At 43.4% G+C, this 14379-nt stretch overlaps 1 protein-coding gene and 1 long non-coding RNA gene across 2 annotated transcripts in view; both read left to right on the top strand.

The window, feature by feature from the left end:
* The window catches only part of LOC106816713 (alpha-sarcoglycan-like), a 17184-nt gene extending 2805 nt beyond the window's left edge, over nucleotides 1-14379 (top strand). Inside the window, exons 3-6 of the mRNA XM_014821333.1 lie at nucleotides 546-627; nucleotides 997-1174; nucleotides 13503-13686; nucleotides 14146-14379. Coding sequence (XP_014676819.1) covers nucleotides 546-627; nucleotides 997-1174; nucleotides 13503-13686; nucleotides 14146-14364 — 663 coding nt within the window. The 3' untranslated portion in view covers nucleotides 14365-14379. The remainder of the gene's footprint in view (nucleotides 1-545; nucleotides 628-996; nucleotides 1175-13502; nucleotides 13687-14145) is intronic.
* On the top strand, nucleotides 6878-12774 carry LOC106816714. The gene is made up of 5 exons (XR_001394928.1): nucleotides 6878-6934; nucleotides 8544-8570; nucleotides 10301-10423; nucleotides 10716-10781; nucleotides 11435-12774. It is a non-coding gene; the product is annotated as an uncharacterized LOC106816714 (long non-coding RNA).

Genomic DNA, 14379 nt, shown 5'->3' with positions numbered 1-14379 from the left:
TTGATAGAATATTTACAAGTTGAAAACTATGCAAAACGCTGTTAAAACGGTGTCATACTCTTCTCTATTATGCACTCTTGACGTTATGTATAGTAATAATATGGTAATTATTCGCTCCTGCTTTTTGCAATTTGTCGTCACACTGACAGCTGCCATTGCTGCAATGCTTTTGCTGACCGATGCAACGATGCCTTTGATAGCGGCCCGCCATCTATCGGAATTTTATTACACTAGTTTGAAGTGTTGTATTTTTGGGTTAGAAATGAACGTATGTATAGGACGTCTTGCTATGCACAAATGAATTTATCAGCAGAACACCAGACACCAGATGAGCCCTGTCGCTCTGCGGCACTTGTTTTGTTTTTGCTATGTTAGGTTAAATCTCTAAAACGAATCAAACAGTTATGGAGGTATGCAATGTGCTATTTTTTTATGTTTGATCACGATTTGTAATAATGCCCTTAATTAGTTATGATAAGATATTAAAAGTAAATAGATCCACTGCAGGTAATAGATGGTGGCACATAATGAAATTTCCTTTCCAGATTGTAGCAGTGAATGTTGAAAGCTATGATACTGCACGCAGAAAGCTTAGGCTAAGGGTCATTGGTGATTCTCCGCGGGCGGGTGAGTGTTGGTCCTGTGTCACACTTCAAAGCATATTGCGAATCAAGCCGATCTGATTACACTATCGCCAGTCTTCAGAATTTATGTATTGCATGCGGGCACATAATTTCCTCGCATTTCAATTGCCAATCCTGAGTGAGGTAAGAATGTCGCTTTGTTGTTGGGTCGTTCAAAATTTTTGGCTTTATGCACTTCGTTGCTATGCTTTGGTTTTAGAACATCCTATCGCAACAGCAATTGCCTACAGCTATTTCCACGATTGTTATACTGATCACCGCTGATTCCACAACGTTGTCAGTTGTGGAGGTCAGGAAAGCAGCAATGTCTTGAATATACCTCTGAATAGAAAACCTCATGTTCCTTGTGTAGCGACGCAAATGCAAGAGGTGCAGCTTCACATAGAGAACAAAAACCTGGAGGACCTGCTGCAGCCCCCAACCCTGCTTGACCTCTTGGACAGAATCAAGGACTTCTCGGTGTGGCCTAATGCCGGTGCTGATCTGCGCGTAACTGACGTGAAGAAGATGGAAGAAGGCGATTCTGATAGGTGCGTATTCGCGATTTTATTGTTAGCTCATCTGACGTAGTCAGATGCAGCTTGTAGAATCGCATGATCGTTCGTGCGTCCGTCTGTGCGTCTGTCTGGCCGTCCGTCCGTGCGTCAACAGTTGGGCACAAATCTTAACCGCTCGACGTACGGTCACGATATTCGGGACGTGGGGGGGTAATCCGAAAACGAGTTGGGATGTCGAAGCTGGGGGTCAAAGGTCAAAGGTCAAGGTGTGAAAACAGGGGGAACATTCCCTCTTTAACTTAAGGTATAGGGAGGAAATGCAGAATTGCGGCACAAATTTAAACGGTCTCGACTAGCTCGTGATAGTCGGTGTATAGCATCATGGTAGGAAAAGCATCACTGTGCCGAAATTGGAGGTCACAGGTCAAAGGTCAATGGGCACGAGGCAGATTTTAGACATTTCTGAGGACATGGTCTGACGGAGCGATTGAAAAACTCTTTTGTTATTCAGCGCTGCACCTAAGCATTTATTATGGCCTTTATATGCACAAGGACCATGAAATGCTATGTCTGCTTGACATGCGAAGAGTAGTGTACGGGATCACTTTTTTGACCCTCAAGGAGGAGGGTTAAACATGGATTTGTTTATCTGTTAGAAAGAATTTGACTGCCCGGCGTTGCTAGTAGGAATCTATACATCGCCTGGAGGTATGAGGCTAACAATTGTCACAGTGAAATTTCAAAAAGCTTAAAATTTGGTCGAAAAGAAGTTTATGCTCCTTTAAATCTTAATTTCTATTGGCATTCTGTACTGTCAGTGTGTTACATGTAACTTATCCACTGCAGTGGCCACTGCAGTGCAGTGGTGCGTGATGCGTATTACTGTTGTAGTTTTTGCCTGCGTTAATTAGTTACAGGTGGCAGCTCTCTATTTCAGCCTGTAGGCTTGCGTAGTAAATGGATGAGTGCTTACCTATTCTGTCTTGCAAATAGTTGTTGCTACTACGTACGATGGGAGCTTCCATCTTTAATCTTAATACACTTAAACGTACGCGCCATCTCGTGGCAACTTTTATAACGATCCCAACGAACATTCCTTTGAGAAGGTTCCTGATACCATCCCTGTGCCTTCCACTGTTTCGGCGCGTATGTGAACACATTTGGGACTAACAGGGTTTACTAGAATCCCACCACTCCACCACAGCGTCACCGCGGTAGACGTTAGATGAGCGCTGTCGCTCCGCGGCACTTGTTTTAATTAGGGTTGGATAACAGTGCTCCAGATAATTTTTGGCATTGATGAATATTTACTCACCATTTTTTTTATGTATGAGTATCGGCAAGATCCCTATGAGTACTCCTTGTTGGCAGTACTCATCATATTTTCTTAGTATGAGTATCGACCAGAATATTAACATATCTTGCCTTTACAACCGCATTAGTTTAAGAGGTACTCACACAAAACTTGACATAGTGGTTGTACACCACCAGGCCTCGAATTAAGTGACGAGAGGGGCAAGGCAATTTTTTGAGGGCATGTGAGAAATTGCCTTGAATTTTCTCTAAAATGGATGGGCACCGAGGCAATTTTAAAAGGCATCAAGGCAACTCTCACAATTTGAGAAGGGCACCAAGGCACTTTTGTAAAATAAAGGAAAACTCATAACAAATTAATACATCAACCTCTGCTAATGAAACTACAGTAACAGGGTTCAACGTACGTTAACTTTTTATTCGAAAGCATAAAAACTCTTATCCCAGTGCACCAGATAGCTTGCGTATTTGCGTAAATACGCATGAATTTCATACAAATACGCATGTAATTTTCAAAGGTATGCGTATAGATACGCTTGTGTTTTAATAAATACTTACATGAGAAAACAAACAGATCGTATCAGTACGCTAACCTTCCATCTACTCCCGTATCGGCTCGACTCTCTCGCTGGTAGCTTGGTCACGGTGCCCCACTCATTAAGTGTGTGCCCCACTCATGCCCCACTCACTCACTCTTTAAAACTAAACCATCGGGCTAGTAACTGAGGAAAACCATTAGCCCTGACCTAACTTTCACTAGCCCAGACCCAGACCATTGTTATGGGAAACTTTGTGTCATCGTATGAATTCTACTGGAATTTCTCTAAATTTACTGCACTTAGCAAGCTACACACCATACAGATCACAGCTGGCCATTCTTGCGCGAGCGTCGTTTCCCGCGCTTTAAATCGCGTGCGGGACGAGTCCACGTGCAGCATTTAAATATTCGTGTTCTACCACGTGCATACACAGGCACACGATTTATCGATCGTCTACTGGCAGCGGTTGGCAGCAAGCCACGTTTACGTTTATTGTTTTTGCCGAAGGATAGACTGGAATCCGGCCTCATGCTCTGCTACTGCTAGACAATGTACACGCTCTGCGACAAACAGTGCGGCCGCGAACCAGTCTAGCCAGAGGCACCGACGGCAATTACAGAAAAGGCCAAGGCAGGTGACTGCCGTCGGTCGGGTTGGATTTTCAGGGGCAGTACAGCGATTGATAGGGGCACCGACGGCAATTGCCGTCGGTGCTGTCGGTTAATTCGAGCCCTGTACACCACCCATAAAAACCCTGCCGTTCTTTGGGAGGTGTCCAAACTCCATGTCAGGTTACGCAGATTAAGTGACACAGGAACCAGTCACGATAGATAGTAGATAGACTGGTTCACGTACTGACACACAGCAGCCATAGCGAACTTAATGAGTGGGGCACCGTGACCAAGCTACCAGCGAGAGAGTCGAGCCGATACGGGAGTAGATGGAAGGTTAGCGTACTGATACGATCTGTTTGTTTTCTCATGTAAGTATTTATTAAAACACAAGCGTATCTATACGCATACCTTTGAAAATTACATGCGTATTTGTATGAAATTCATGCGTATTTACGCAAATACGCAAGCTATCTGGTGCACTGGGATAAGAGTTTTTATGCTTTCGAAATGTTCTCGCAAGGCTGGACTCATGTTCACACGTATGGACTGGTAGGCTGGACTGGCTCTATATGGTTCATATTCATTGTGTTGCCCTGTTAAGTTTCAACTTGCTTATTAATCTGTGCCATGAAGCTATAATGTTCGTGATATAGTTATATTCATAGGTAATAATCGGGATACAGATAGTTGGTTAGTTTGAGCAGTATACTTATTCGCTAGCTGTGGAACCTTGGGCATTAACCATATTATGATATTAAAATTATTTATATATTATTAACACAAACTACAGTGATTCGAATACGTTTGTGCAGCATTTAGAAAGATAAGTTAAAGGACAATTGAAGTCAAATTTTATAACTTCTGTAACGTTTTTATACATAGAAATACATTCAATAACGTATTCCATTTCAAATCCAGCGCCCAATTTGTAAGAAACACATGAATATTAATCTAGGTCATGTGACGTCACAGCCCCCTGTTGAAACACGCCATTATATAGCGTAACAGTGCTAACACGCTAGTATATGTTATGCTAGGTGAAAGTATTGTTACAGCATACAACAAACATGTAGCCTGTAAATGTACTTATATTCATGTACATACATATTACCTGTGTGGATAATGCATTCACGGTATATGTACATGACTAGCGTAGAGATGTTTGTACATGTACAGATACATATGTGATTCTGACTGAGCGTGATAAGCCCGGTGATCAGTGTACTCGCATGCCTCACCTGGTCTAGCGTCGAACTGGTCTACAATAACCCTGGTCTTCTCATTCTCATGGCAGCATATACATTCAGGTGCCGTACTCATTAATTCACAAACACTACAAGAACACCACTATTTGTCTACAGTCCTATCTGGTACCGAAGCTTCCATTCTGCCCTGAATTGTGACTGTTCTGCATTCTCGAGAAGTGTGTGCCGACTCTTCGTGTAGCTTTTTCAGACGATTCTCCTCAATTTCTTCTTGTGTATATTCAGGCTCAAAGTTCAAACCTATATCCAACTGGTAAATCACTATAAATACCATCATCATCTGAGTAATCACTAGAATCATTGAAATTATCGCTTTCTGCATGTCTCCATCTTATACACCACACGCACTATGTTTACATAATGGCGTGTTTCAACGGGGGGCTGTGACGTCACATGACCTAGACTAATATTCATGTGTTTCTTACTGCGAATTTGAACTGCGCGGCGCCGAGTTGAAATGGAATACAGTTATTGAATGTATTTATATGTATAAAAACGTTACAGAAGTTTAAAAATTTGACTTCAATTGTCCTTTAAGCGATTGCCATTAGGGCTGCCATATATACTCCTGAAGGAGAATACAATGTTTAAAGTCTATCGCAACAAACATCTATGCTATATATTTATCGAGAGCTAATAATACCTAAGTATTATTAGCTCTTGATGATATATACAGCATACTACTATTGACTCTTCCTGCACGCATGGATAGTGATATTAGCAATGTATTTTAAACTCGTGTGTTCTCCTCCCAGCGATCTGTTGCAATTGTGTCCAAGAGATCTTCTACTTGAGATTCTCCCACAGCGTGCGCTTGCTAGCGATGTTCACGCGACATTGCTGTTCTTTAATTCTTAATCGCACACGGCTCTCCTTTTCAGGTCATTCGAATGTGGTGGCGAGCACCGCCCCGCACTCGGCAGCCGCTGCTGGGGGTACTGAGCAGGAAGCAGCGGGAATCCTGGTGGCGAGGACGCGTGGCGGCGGAGACGGCGTGCCGGCGGGGGCCGTGTCCACGGACGGGGCATGTTTGCCACCAGAGTTCTGCTACGACTTGGTGATGCTGGAGCTGCTGTGAGCGATCATGTGATAGTGCTGGGGAGGTCGAAGGGGTGTGATTTGGGGAGGAGGTGGGGGCATGTAACGTGGAAGCGGGAATGTAGCTGCTGAGAAGGGGGATGTGTAATGCTGAGAAAGAAAGAAGAGGTGTAATGCTGGAGGAGGAAGAAGGATGTAGGCTTGGGAGATAGGGGATGTACTACTAGGGAAGAGGACGGTGTAGTGCTGGGGAGGAACGCGGTGTAATGCCTGCGAAAGAAGGTGATGTAATGCTGAGAAGAATGGATGTAATGCCTGAGAAGAAAGGTGGCATGTAATGCTGAGAAGGAAAGGTGGATGTAATGCTTGAGAAAAAGGTGGATGTAATCCTGAGAAGGAAAGGTGGATGTAATGCTGAGAAGGAAAGGTGGATGTAATGCTGAGAAGGAAAGGTGGATGTAATGCTGAGAAGGAAAGGTGGAATGTAATGCTGAGAAGGAAAGGTGGATGTATGCTGCCGAAAAGAAAGGTGGATGTAATGCCTGCGAAAGAAAGGTGGATGTAATGCTGCAGAAGGAAAGGTGGATGTAATGCTGAGAAGGAAATGGTGGATGTAATGCTGAGAAGGAAAGGTGGGATGTAATGCTGAGAAGGAAGAGGATGTACTAATGGGGATGTAATGGTGGACTGTAATGCTAGGGAGGAGGGTGTGTGTGCTGGAAGAGGAGGAGGTATGTACATTTCTAGCCAACAGACTCGAAACCGGATCTAAATTGTCACTCTGCTGGCGATGCTGCAGACAACTCTGCTGCCACTGGTGAAATGGAAACTGCGAGCAAGCAGCTGCATCGATCGCCTTAGAGGATGAAATCGCGCTTCCATCCACCGATAAGCAGGCACCCGCCCCGTGACTTCTTCTGGGTGGTGTTGCTTCACAACTGCTGGTGGTACGCATGTGCCCCGCCACTCCTGTTTGTTGTCATCTCTTTCGCGCTGCATCGTGTTCGGATTTCGAGAAGGACAGTAAAGTGACCTCTGATGGAAGCTAGGTATCTGTTTATATATATAATAGTCCGGTCTTGGATCTAACCTATTTACTTGGTGAAAAATCTGACATATTTCGTTTTGACCAAATACAGCATAAAAGCAATCTAGAGTAACCGTGATAATTACAATTAAGTACCAAAGTAATACCATGTTCGAATGTGCTCGAGGTGTGAGTATCGTGTTTGGGTATCACTACCATGACTTTTAGCATTACAGCACTGTGCGTGTCAGGTCCTTTGTTAGCAGCGTCTGCCATTGCACAAGATGATCATATGGGCTAGATATTAACTGATTGTTATCGATGCATTTTTAGCTCATCTGACATAGTCAGATGTCAGCTTGTAGAATGCCATGATCGTCCGTGTGTCCGTTCCGTCCATCTGTTCAACAGATTGGCCACAAATCTGAACCGCTCGACGTACGGTCACGATATTCGGCACATCGGGGGGGATCGTCAAACGAGTTGGAATGTCGAAGCTGGGGTCAAAGGTCAAAGGTCAAGAGGTGTAAAAGAAGGGGGAACATTCACTCTCTAACTTAAGGTATAGGGAGGAAATGCAGAATTGCGGCCCAAATCTAAACGGCTCGACCTAGGCTCGTGATAGTCGGTATAGCATCATGGTAGAAAAGCCATCACTGTGCCGAAATGGAGTCACAGGGTCAAAGGTCAATGGGCACCGGCAGATTTTAGACATTTTCTGAGGACATGTCTGACGGAGCGATTGAAGAACTTTTTTGTTTCAGCGGTGACCTAGCATTTTATGGCTGTATTGAAAGGACATGAAATGTACCTTCTGCTGACATGCGCGAAGAGTTAGTGTCGGATAACCTTTTGACCCTCAAGAGGAGGGTTAAACATGGATTTGTTTACTGTCTGTTAGAAAGAATTTGACTGCCGGGTTTGCTAGTAGAATCTATACATGCCTGGATGTATGAGGCTACAATGTCACAGTGAAATTTCAAAAGCTAAATTTGGTTGAAGAATGTTTATGCTCCTTAAATCGTATAATTTCTATGGCATTCTGTACTGTCAGTATGTTACATGTAACGTATGCCACTGCCAGTGCATGTGGTGGTGGTACTGCTGTAGTTTTTGCCTGCATTAATTGGTTACAGGTGGCTGCTCTCTATTGCAGCCTGTAGGCTTGCGTAGGTAAATGGATGAGTGCTTACCTATTCTGTTCTGCAAATAGTTGTTGCTACTACTACGATGGAGCTTCCATCTTTAATCTGAAGACACTTAAACGTACGCGCCATCTCGTGGCAACTTTCATAACGATCCCAACGAACATTCCTTTGAGAAGGTTCCTGATACCATCCCTGTGCATTCCACTTTTCGGCGTGTTGTGAACACATTTGGGACTAACAGGGTTTACTGAATCCCACCACTCCACCACAGAGTCACCGCAGTAGAACGTTAGACGTTAGATGAGCGCTGTCACTCCGCGGCACTTGTTCTATTTTACCCTGGTTAAAAACAGTGCATTTTGTTTATTCAATTTAGTCAGGTTTTGTTATGTAGTTTCATGTCTTTGACCAAGTGTGTACATCTATGATATACTGTTGTCATTCTTTGTCTTTCCAGAGAGAAGAGAAACAGAAAAACCACTGAGTAAGTTTCTATTGAAGCTGCTTGGTTTCTACATGAGAATATGACTGTGTGCATCTACATATTTTTCAGTGTGTGAAAAAACTGTGAAACTGCGAAGGAATATAAGTAAATTAACAAGTAGACAAACACCAACAATGAGCTGATATTTCTGTGTACCTTCATCTTAAAAAAGTAGTAAAGAAATAGTCTATATATGCAATACATATCCATTTCAATACGAATGTTATTTTTTCAAGTTGATTATAATAATTTACCTACTGTCGATTTTTGTAGCTTTTTAGCTCATCTGACATAGTCAGATGCAGCTTGTAGAATCGCCGATCGGTCCGCCGTCCGTCCTTCGTCCTTCGTCCTTCCGTCCGTCGCGTGCGTGCGTGCCGTCCGTCCATCAACAGTTGGGCACAAATCTTAACCGCTCGACGTACGGTCACGATATTCGGCACATCGGGGGGGATCGTCAAAACGAGGTGGGATGTCGAGCTGTGGGTCAAAGGTCAAGGTCAAGAGGTGTAAAAGAAGGGTGAACATTCACTCCTTAACTTAAGGTATAGGGAGGAAATGCAGAATTGCGGCACAAATCTAAACGGCTCGACTAGGCTCGTGATAGTCGGTGTATAGCATCATGGTAGGAAAGCCATCACTTGCCGAAATTGGAGGTCACAGGTCAAAGGTCAATGGGCACAGGGCAGATTTTGACATTTTCTGAGGACATGGTCTGACGGAGCTATGAAAAACTTTTTTGTTTCAGGGTGACCTAGCATTTTTATGTGTTATTGAAAGGACCATGAAATGTCCCTTCTGCTGACATGCGAGAGTAAGTGTCGCGATAACCTTTTGACGCTCAAGGAGGCAGGGTTAAACATGGATTTGTTTACTGTCGTTAAGAAGAATTTGACTGCCGGGTTTGCTAGTAGAATCTATACATGCCTGGATGTACGAGGCTACAATGTCACAGTGAAATTGCAAAAGCTAAATTTGTTTGAAGAAGGTTTATGCTCCTTAAATCCTATAATTTCTATGGCATTCTGTACTGTCAGTATTTTACATGTAACGTATGCCACTGCCAGTGGCCACTGCAGTGCATGTGTTGGTGGCTGTGTAGTTTTTGCCTGTGTTAATTAGTTACAGGTGGCACGCTCTCTATTGCAGCCTGTAGGCTGCGTAGGTAAATGGATGAGTGCTTACCTATTCGTCTGCAAATAGTTTTTGCTACTACATACGATGGGAGCTTCATCTTTAATCTGAAAGACACTTAACGTACGCGCCATCTGTCGTGCAACTTTCATAACGATCCCAACAAACATTCCTTTGAGAAGGTTCCTGATACCATCCCTGTGGCATTCCACTGTTTCGGCGTGTATGTGAACACATTTGGGACTAACAGGGTTTACTAAATCCCACCCACTTCCAACCACAGAGTCACCGCAGTAGACGTTAGATGAGCGCTGTCGCTCCGCGGCACTTGTTATTACTAAACAGCCTTTTCAAAATTCTACTGTCAAAATACTGATTAGCCAAAGCTATCTGTTAATCACTCTAGACGGATAGGTCATTAATGTGTCAGTGTCACGTAATGAGTAGTGTATATCAACATTGTCTTTAAACTTAATTATAACGGTTATGTGTCTATCATTTAATAAGCCACATTGAATAATAAAGTTATTTTTTAATGTTGTTTGTTTATGTGTCTATATTATGTAATGAGCGGTGTCATATTAACGGCTTGGCAGGGAGGACCTGCAGCATTACAAGAACATCAATCGGACATCAGATTCGCTACGTTACGCCGCTGACCACAGAGACACACCGCGGCCACTGACGACGAGTCCAGGTGTTCCTGTTCAACCTGCCAGGTACGTGAACTCGTCTTACACACAGGTAACAAAGGTAACGTCACAGTCAAAATTATGTACGATAGTCCTCATTGAAAACTCCAAAGGTTATCTTTTGTAGGCAGGTATTCATTCTGTAGATCAGTAGATGTCATTTCACTGTGTGACTGCCACTCGAGGAAAATGTGAAAATTCTCCGTTGTGGAAATTGCCAAAAGTGCCCTTTGTGGACAGGTGTTCATTCGTCAGAGGTGACCGCTAGCACTTGTTCGAGTGTACTCTTAATTGCTCCTGAAAAAGATTTTGCTTCTAGTTTCAGGAATGATGGTTTGAACGCTGGGTCTGCACCACCTCCTTATCAAGGATCTATCGGAACAAGGTTTGCTATGCTCTGCTCCCTGTAAACTTGTGCATGGGTTGAAAGCCTCGATGGTATTTTTAAGTACACGGAGTTTGAATTTCACATCTTATTCAATTAAAACTGAATGTTTATTGTTCTTGCAAATCTATAGTCCAAATGTCTGAGGAATGCAATCAATTTACATTGAGAAAAGTGCCTGTAGATAGTGGGAAGCCTGCCTGTTTTATATTATTGTGCAAACACAGATGAAACGTGTTTAAAAAAAAAATTCAGTTATGAAATAATGAAGTTAGGATCGTAAGTGCGTGGCCCTCATATGTATGAGTAGTATGTCTGACCCCTTGTATAATGTTGCTAAGTCTGTTGAGTTAGACCAGACTATACATGTGTTCCATGCATGCATGCTGCATTATCAATATCAACGTTGTGGCACTTCATTGGCAAGTGTTGTCTTTTAGTACGTTCTATCACATGGTTTGCTAGAACCATCTGTCAATCATGCCACACAGATAGGTAGAGTCTTTTGCGAATTGCAAATTAAAAAACGAACTATTTGCATTATGCCAACATAGGACAAACGCTCTCTCTCTCTCTCTCTTTCTATCCTCTTGGTCCCCTAATGGGACATAAGGCCGTAATAGGGGTAACTACATCCTACTTCTTCGTTTCAGTGAAACTCTGCCTCTGACAAGAAACACAGATTCCCGACATTACTAGTTGATTGATATGGAGTCATGGCCAGCATGACAGTATTTGTACCTCACCACCGCTGAAAGTGCCTGAGGATCGTACGAGCGATTCTGTCTATCTGTGGCCGTCTGTGGTTGAATGCCAACATGTATAGAAGTAGCCACAGGCTCTACAACGCGTGGTTTCTACCCAGGCCCCCTGTTCAGTTCTATGTGTAAACATAGCAGCTGTTAGTTGTCGGCGACTAAACGCTGCTTTCACTTTGGCATATTTTTGTACTAGTGTTTATTGTGAAGTGCGACTGTAAGGTTTGTCACTGATCTGAGATGGAAACGGGATGTCCGTTCTAGCGTGGCATGCACCGGTGACGTTTCTTTAGCAGACATTAAACTGCGCCGGGTGTGTTACTAGATTAATCGTAGCGCATTGTTATGATTACTAACTCTAGTCGAATTTATTATTATTGCAGAAAAGACGGTTGCGAGTGGCCTTTCTTGAGTGCCACGCGTACGTGACACATCATCGTGTTTTATCGTGTCAACTTCTCGTCATACCGATTTTATACATTGAATGTACATTCTGTACTAATTTCTATACCCCGTGCGACAAGTTCCGTACAATAGATCATAAATTAGTGCAGAGTGAGAGTACCGCTGCTAATGTACCAATACCGAAACTGCGATGTTGCAACTGGTGCAGTGTGTGTATGCAGAAATCCCCTACATTAGCATCGTCATCTTGTCTGTAGCTGGTGTGAGCACTTTCCTAACTGCATAGTATTCGTGGGTTAAAATAACCTCACTTGCTTCTGGTGATTTTAGCTTGGTCTTGTTGATGGCCCCAGGCAGTGCTGCAAAGTTGGGCACTGTCTTGTATTTATTTAGATGTATGTTACTCACTTATTAGTGACAATCAAAATTTTAGATTTTATATCTGTACTAATATATATCTATATACGTACATATACCCGTTTATATTCTAGTCACCGATGCTCGCATGCTGTGACTAATAGAGAAGGCCTTGCATGTTTGCTAGCATTGAAACAAGAAGCTTTATTAATAAGTAACTTTTTCTGTCATACTTAGATTGAACTGTCTGTTAAATGATAAAGGTTACTTGTTATAGGGTAATATAATTATGTTTAAAATATTATTTTGTTAATATTCGTTAAATGTATCATAATCAACTAATGTTCAGATTGTAGGGATATTTTATATAAGCATTCTATCTTAGCATGGGTAATTTCTAGGGTCCCTATATACAGAGAGTTGCGCCAACTCAGGATTTGACGCCATGTTGTTTCCAAATGGATCAACACCGCTGCCGCTTAAGTACAGCGCTGTATGGATACGCTGTACAATGGTCCGTAGTAATTAATTAGACTAATCGTGCTTCAATAAACTCAAAAATTACAGATTATAGCTAAGACATGTGTCTATGTGTAGCTAGATTTATAGAAATGTAACTCAAATCGTTCGTGCCATATGATAGTACACTTTCTTACCGCCCAATAGCCGTGCGTATATTAGCCTGTGCGATACCGCGCAACTGTAATTCACAAGATAAATGCGTTTTAGACTAATATTCATGTGTTTCTTACTGCGAATTTGAACTGCGGGCGCCGGATTTGAAATGGAATACGTTATTGAATGTATTTATATGTATAAAAACGTTACAGAAGTTATAAAATTTGACTTCAATTGTCCTTTAAGCATTGCCATTAGGGCTATATATACTCCTGGAAGGAGAATACAAGTTTAAAGTCTATCGCACAAACATCTATGCTATATATGATATCGAGAGCTAATAATACCTAAGGTATTATTAGCTCTTGATGATATATACATGCATACTACTTTGACTCTTCCTGCACGCATGGATAGTGATATTATGCAATGTATTTTAAACTCGTGTGTTCTCCTCCCAGCGATCTGTTGCGATTGTGTCCAAGAGATCTTCTACTTGAGATTCTCCCACAGCGTGCGTTGCTAGCGATGTTCACGCGACATCGTATCTTTAATTCTTAATCGCACACGGCTCTCCTTGCAGCGTCATTCTGAAGGTGGCGAGCACCGCCCCGCACTCGGCAGCGCTGCTGGGGGTACTGAGCAGGAAGCAGCGGGAATCCTGGTGCGAGGACGGTGGCGGCGGAGACGGCGTGCCGGCGGGGGCCGTGTCCACGGACGCGGTGTTTGCACCAGAGTTCCTCATCGACTGGTGCATGCTGGAGCTGGTGAGCGATCATGTGATAGTGCTGGGGAGGTCGAAGGGTGTGATTTGGGGAGGAGGTGGGGGCATGTAACGTGGAAGGGGGAATGTAGTGCTGAGAAGGGGGGATGTAATGCTGAGAAAGAAAGAAGGGGGTGTAATGCTGAGGAGGAAGAAGGATGTAGGCTTGGGAGATAGGGGATGTACTACTAGGGAAGAGGACGGTGTAGTGCTGGGGAGGAACGCGGTGTAATGCTGCGAAAGAAAGGTGGATGTAATGCTGAGAAGGAAAGGTGGATGTAATGCTGAGAAGGAAAGAGGATGTACTAATTGGGGAATGTAATGGTGGATGTAATGCTAGGGAGGAGGGTGGTGTGGTGCTGGAGAGGAGGGTGGTGTAATGCTAGAGAGGAGGAGGTATGTACATTTCTAGCAACAGACTCGAAACCGGATCTAAATTGTCACTCTGCTGTCGATGCTGCAGACAACTCTGCTGCCACCTGGTGAAATGGAAACTGCGAGCAAGCAGCTGCATCCGATCGCCTTAGAGGATGAAATTGGCTTCCATCCACCGATAAGCAGGCACCCGCCCCGTGACTTCTTCTGGGTGGTGTTCCTAACGCTGGTGGTACCATGTGCCGCACTCCTGTTTGTTGTCATCTCTTTCGCCTGCATCGTGTTCGGATTTCGAGAAGGACAGTAAGTTACCTCTGGTGGA

This window comes from Priapulus caudatus, unplaced genomic scaffold, assembly GCF_000485595.1.
Source record: "Priapulus caudatus unplaced genomic scaffold, Priapulus_caudatus-5.0.1 Scaffold1461, whole genome shotgun sequence".
In the NCBI taxonomy this organism is placed as follows: domain Eukaryota; kingdom Metazoa; phylum Priapulida; class Priapulimorpha; order Priapulimorphida; family Priapulidae; genus Priapulus; species Priapulus caudatus.
Note: the sequence above shows the minus strand (reverse complement) of the source record. Positions and strands in the feature narration are given on the sequence as shown.